General features: G+C 34.0%; 1 protein-coding gene across 2 annotated transcripts in view; it reads right to left on the reverse strand.

Annotated features, from left to right (window-relative positions):
• Positions 1-255: 255 nt before the first annotated feature.
• LOC110039325 overlaps positions 256-6,413 on the reverse strand; it is a 19,148-nt gene continuing 12,990 nt past the window's right edge. For both annotated transcript variants that reach the window (XM_020744354.1, XM_020744355.1), the window contains exons 3-5: positions 1,375-1,447; positions 1,213-1,268; positions 256-548 (exon numbers count right to left, since the gene is read on the reverse strand). In XM_020744354.1, coding sequence (XP_020600013.1) covers positions 428-548; positions 1,213-1,268; positions 1,375-1,447 — 250 coding nt within the window. In that variant the 3' untranslated portion in view covers positions 256-427. The remainder of the gene's footprint in view (positions 549-1,212; positions 1,269-1,374; positions 1,448-6,413) is intronic.

Genomic DNA, 6,413 nt, shown 5'->3' on the forward strand with positions numbered 1-6,413 from the left:
GTGATCAAATACAAGCAAATTAGGTCAATACGATAAAATTGGAAATAAATGAAACGTAGATTCAGCTGCTAATACTAGGCTTGTTATCTATTAGCACATTATTTTAGAAGGCTGAAATTTAGTCATTCATTTATAATTCTGAATCAATGTCAAGGTGGCAAAAATAATGATGCCTTAACATATTTAGTTCCATCATTTTTGTTATAGATGGTTAATGTGCTCTTAACATGTGATCCACCTACCAGCCAGAATGTATCTGCGATATCAGAATATCAAGTGAATTAAGTTTTATCTCTGATTACAAAAGATATCCCAAAGATGAACTAGAACATCTAGTTTCTAAATATTGGGATTTTCCCTGGGTTCAACAACCACAGTTCAGTTTCTACTAAACAAAAGTATAATGTAGAACTAATAAAAATAAAATCTATGATTTGATAGTGTTGACCCGGCCATACTCTTCAATGATTTTGGTGGCAAGAATCACGAGATCCACAAAAGAGCTGAATGTCGCACGCAAAAATCTTGCCTCAACTGCTTCAAATCGCCTGAATTACAAAAATAAGATTTTAACCAAGTAAAAAATGGCCATAAGAAGAGATCCATTACAGTTGCAGCTGTAAATTTCAACCGTACAATCAGGTATCAGCCGTCAAACCAATTTGAATATTTACAAACATACCACATTTCTTTTAAGTATTTTTGCATATGTAACACCTATAAAACTTTTTAAAAGTGAAATACACATTTTGATCCATAAATATAAATAAAGGGGCAAATTACATAGCATTCAAAATTATGCCATTCACAAAAACTACACCCTCTTCTATCCATTTTTCAATTTCACATTCAAATATCAAAATTCTCAATAAAATCCAAACCCATATTTTTCAATTTTTACCAAGTTCACAATGTTTTGATTGTAGCACGTGCGAATACACCAATAATAATAACTGATCTGACTACTAGTTTTGTAATAGAAGAGTTTTGAGTGCCATGTAAACTAGGTGTTAGATATATCTACCGTGGCACGCATAAATACACCAATTCGGTGGTTAAAGAAAAAAAAAAAAAAGATCTAGGTTCTAGTTTTGTAGATAGCAGAGTTTCCAGTGCTATGAATTTAATTGTCCCAAATATTAAACTTTAGGATAAATAAATAAATAACAAAACATCTTATTATTTCAAAAAGATAAGAGATTAAACACTCACACTTTGAGTTTACCATCAGATACAGAGATCTGCCTCTTAACCTTGTCTGGTTGCAACTGGACGACATTCAAAGTCGTAGCAAAGGGGTTGAGTAAAAAGTGTTGAGTCAGACTTCTTACACAAAAAAAAAAAAAAAACAAATAATAAGTTCCAAGTCTTTACCTCTTTATCCACATCTAATGCTGCATACACAATCGCTGCATGGTCCTGTGATTTGTAATCGACTTCCAAGTCACTGTACAGAGTTAAAAAATAAAATAATAATAATAAATCAAATCAAAGCTAAGAAAAACGGTTAAAGGATAGTTTGCTTTTTTAATGTATTTACACTAAAGAAAACTAATAATTACTAAATTTGATCGCTGCCTGATGGAAGCTGTCTGTGAGTATACCTGCAAAAGTGTGCAGGAAGGACATGTAGACAATTCTTTACAACACTTGATCTCATTTTAAAAGGCTGTGCATAACTTTATATACCGGAATAAAATGAAGGATTTTACTTGACAAATATCAATACACAGTCCTCTGCATCACTTATTGTCTTATTCTCTATTTTAAAAGGTTGTACATGTAGAATACTAATCTATCCACGGAGTAACATCTCTAAGAAATGGCTAGCAAAGAAGGAAAGAACAAGATGAAGAGGAAATTTCTGTGTTTACTAGGAGGGAATTAGGTTAAACGAACAGGGATCAATTATACATTCTTTGTTACATAAATATCTCCCCCTTTTATAGAGGAGTTTTCTACATATATTATAAACGAGTGATCATTACATATAGATCTCTAGAAATCTTTGACCTATTCTCACGTCTGCTGCCAGAGTTAGAAATGAAGCAACTTATGTATTAATTGATGTCTCGTAATGAGACAGATAGGAAATGAATAGATTTAAGGGAAAAAAAAGGTAAAATTAAGCTGGATTCCATGAACTAGTTATAGTCCGTTATAAATATTTTGGGTAGATCTAGATAAAGCCATTAAAAAAAATTAATAAAGCATGGACTAACTGGATTTAGACAGAACACGAAGGGTATGCTAGGATGTCCCGTTGAAACCCAACTTGTTATCTCCACTTTCATCCAACCTTTACCTCATCATGCCTGAAGCATAATAAACTTGTGGCAATTATGATGGAGCTATTGGCGCCCCATTTACAATAAATGGCCGAGAAAAGGGATGCAACACAATTAAATTTTAGTCTTACCTACTCATAAAAAGGTGCACTTCACTTTTTAAAATCAAAATAATGGTATTCTTTATGTGATATGAAAAGACGGGTGGTATAAATGTGATAAGTTTAAGTGTAAGATATGTAAATACATATGAATTGGGCGGTATGTATGTGAATGCCCCCTAATAATGGAGCAATGTTAAAACATTCCAATAGTCGTGCCCTCATCTCACATAAAAAAAAAAAGTGAAATTTGTCGAAGGCTGCTTGGAAAAGCAAGATGAAGTTGAAACTTAACCACCACAGCAAACACTCTGCAATAATAAAGGTCGAATTCACAAGCTCGATCTCATCAATTGAAGAAGCGGAGTTTTTAAATGCGGACAACAGTAGATAAAGAAAAACTCAACATTTGAATACTCATCATTGTTCTATCAGATCCAAGGAGCACCAAACACTTTCAGGATTTCAGCGCAAGTGATAATAATGCATGTTCATGATCATGAAAAAATTTATATTATAATTACTTCTCTTCTCATCTATGTTCCAAACAGCAGCCTGCAGCATGAATCTCCCTTTAAAGATTTATAATCAGTCAGCTTAAGTAGTGCAAGAGCAAACCCATGGAAACAGACCGCAACCAATAAAAAAAACAAAAACAAAAAACGAGTAGGAAACTTTGGCCCAACAAAATCTCCTTCAGTTACTACAACACACACACACACACACACACACACACATACACTGTGGCTCCCGATTGCTTATTGGCTCATTATCTTAAGATGAAAACTTCCACCCACATTTGTAAATTGCCTCAACCATTGCATTTGGAGACCATGTTTTCAATATTTATAGAATGAAAGTTTATTTGACTAACTCAATGGCACATTTACATTTAGAAAAGCTTTCCCATTAAGCCCAAAGAGATTTTTCATCACTATGATTCTTGGCCAAGTTTTATGACAAGCGTTCAAATACCGACCCATTTCAACTACCAACTTTTTCTAGATGGGATTCAAATGCACAATCAAATAAATATTTTATTAAAATGCGTTGCCTCTCTGCATAAGGTCCTAGACTAAATAGAAATCTGAGAATACTCGCAGTACTTTTGAAATAAAATGCAATCCATTAACTCTGTTTCACCATTATAGCCTTCACTGGACTTGCACATTTAACCGTTCAAACTCAAAGTTCATCAGCGGTATGAATCTTCCAAGTGCCATTAGGGGAAAATATCAGAGCATGTGCTTTCAAGCTAACTTCCTACTATCCCAAAGAAGTAAATTAGTTCAGAAAGTTATTACAGCAATCACCAATGCCATTTCTCAACGGCGATTATGGTGTATTTGTTCACAATAAAATTCCTTGAAGCAAGTGAACGAAATAACACGGGACAAATCAAAATTTTGAAACATGAAACAACTTATGATTCCTTATCCTTTAATGAACCAAAAAAATAGAAGACGTGTTTTGAGAAAGATGGGGCTTTTATGAGCTCTCAAAAGTGATGCATCCTTTTGTCTATAGTTCCCAGCTGAATGAAAATGTCGTTCACATAATAAGTTCAAAAATGACAAAAAAGAAAATGCTAAGAATCAAAATTCATGAGGTCAAAGGTGAATGATGAGAGGTAAGAATGGTGAAAGATAGACGAGCTCGGCGCTTTCAAGTAACGTACACTTAGGCACATTTTTCATCACAAAAATATTAATGCATTAAAAAAGCTCAAAAAAATGAAAATAAAAAGGAAAAGTTAAATTACACAGTATTTAAGAACAAGTACTTAATAGTCATTAGTAAAGAATGAAAGCTTAAGGTATTTAGTCAAAGAATAAGAATTATAAAATAATTCAATTCATTGGCAAGCGTCAAAACCAAGTACTACAAATAACATAAAGAATTAATGTCACATAGCATATTAAAATATAAAATATAATACTAAAAATTGTGCTTTTAATGAATAGAAGAATATTCACAAAAATTTGCAAAAAAAAAAGTTTGGAGTTTATTTAGTTGTAAATATATAAATGCAATACCCAAGTAAAATCAATGAATTTGAAATGCTTCGTAGTGTTTGGTTAATTGCAAAATAAATTCTGTTATTTATTTTTGAAGGAGTGTAAAGTAAGGAGTGTAAAGTGAATCATTTTTTTCAGCATTACATCATCATTACATATGGCACAGAGCATAGTTTTTGCAAAATGTCATTGGCAGGATTAAGAGTTTCAATTGCAGAGACAGGTCAGAGATCAGCGTATCGTGCAGAGTTGGAGGTTTCATCACATGCAGAGGAGCAATCTAAACAAGATTCACATGTGAAATAGATTTTGAGGATGTCGCAAAGGAAGAAGATTCAGATGAAGAAACTTCATGAGAAGAATGTCGCAAATAGGGAGGAGGTTCATATAAAGAAATTTCCTGTATTGTTGAATCTCAAGTCATTTGCACGATGTATTTAGAATTTTCCAGAATTAGATAATTTTCAAATGCACTAGAAATGAACTAATTGGTGAATTCCAAATCCCTTAAAAAATGACTTAGTATTTGTTTCTCTTCAAGCTAAACACTTAACCTGAAATTTAAAAACACTTACATTTGGTTTACTTTCCACTCATAATACTTGCAACAAAATAGCTCCTTAATGAAAAGAAAATAATATGAGCTATTTGTTTGGGTTAAAAGTTGCAACACCTATTATCAAACATCTAAAACCATAATATTAACATTTTAGGTTTTACTAAATGTTATTTTTGTAGTAAATAAAGTAAAAAATCCCAAAAAAAAAAAGAAAGAAAAAGCAGATCACGTAAAATCATGATATCATGAAAACGGATCAAGGATTCCAAAATGTCAATGATAAAGGACAGAAATCAGGAAGCTCAATTAGGAGTTTTTTATAATTAGAAACTTCCTTATTTAAATTATTTCTAATGTCATTATTATGATTTATTTCCCTTTTAGCTGAATATTTAAATTAGGAATATGTATCACTAAGTTACCTAAAATAGATTATGCATTTTATTTTGTACCTAAAATATATTGTAAGATTATTATTTAATGGAATGAAAGCAAAGGGAAAAGGCATCGAACCTATTCAGTATTCAACCTATTTTTCTCAAAACTGTAACATGGTATCAGAGCCAAATTTTTACCCTAACCGCCAGTAGATGTTAGGAAACCGTCAAAGACTCTCTTCCCGTCGGCCTTCTTGCGAGAAGGGAGGAACTATTTCTTTCACTTGATTCTCACTCGTCAGCTCGTTGTCTCATTAATTCCTCGCCTGGGTCGTCTTCGTTCTACTTCGTTTTCCTCTTCGACTCGGCCAGTCTCGATAGAACCTCTCTTTGGTTCGAATTCGACCTGTTGTGCCCGTGTCAATCTGTTTTGTTGCAAAATATAGCCTTCGTGCCAAACTCACGCGATACAATCACAACTAGCTGGGAACGCAACTTCGGGATCGCGGTTTACAGAGACACCCATTGCTCCTTCCGCTCCTCTCCTACCCGAAATCGTTAAGGAAGACAGGCTTTAAAGCTTTTTTGAAGATCATGGCTGTCGTATCTGCCTCCTTGTCGCCGCACTCCCCTCTTCATGTATCAAGTACAAGCCTCTTTGGTTTTCCTCCGATTGCTGCCCCCCTTCATCCAGGCACAACAAATCCAATAGCGGAGCCGAGAAGACAGCTTTTTGGAAAAACGGCTGTCTTCCTCGATCGTAGTGTTACCTTCGGAGGCAGTCACTTCGACCTTATCCTTCGTTCTTCCGCTACTTTGTCTGCCTTCGTTCACCAACGATTGCTTTGCCTTTGATTGCGTCTGCTTAGTCCTTCGACTGCTTCGACTTCCTTCGACTGCTTTGTTTGTGTCGGCACTATTTTTGATGTGGGGTTTGCCCGTAAGAAGCTGTCGGTCATCGAAATTGAAATCCCGTTGCCCGCTTCAGAAGGACGTTTTTTTTTAAAAAAAAAATTTAGTTTTGAAAAAGATGAAGTCAAACTGACCCCATAATTTTCATAGTTTAAATG

Source organism: Phalaenopsis equestris, unplaced genomic scaffold (genome assembly GCF_001263595.1).
Source record: "Phalaenopsis equestris unplaced genomic scaffold, ASM126359v1 Scaffold000002, whole genome shotgun sequence".
NCBI classification, from domain to species: Eukaryota; Viridiplantae; Streptophyta; class Magnoliopsida; order Asparagales; family Orchidaceae; genus Phalaenopsis; species Phalaenopsis equestris.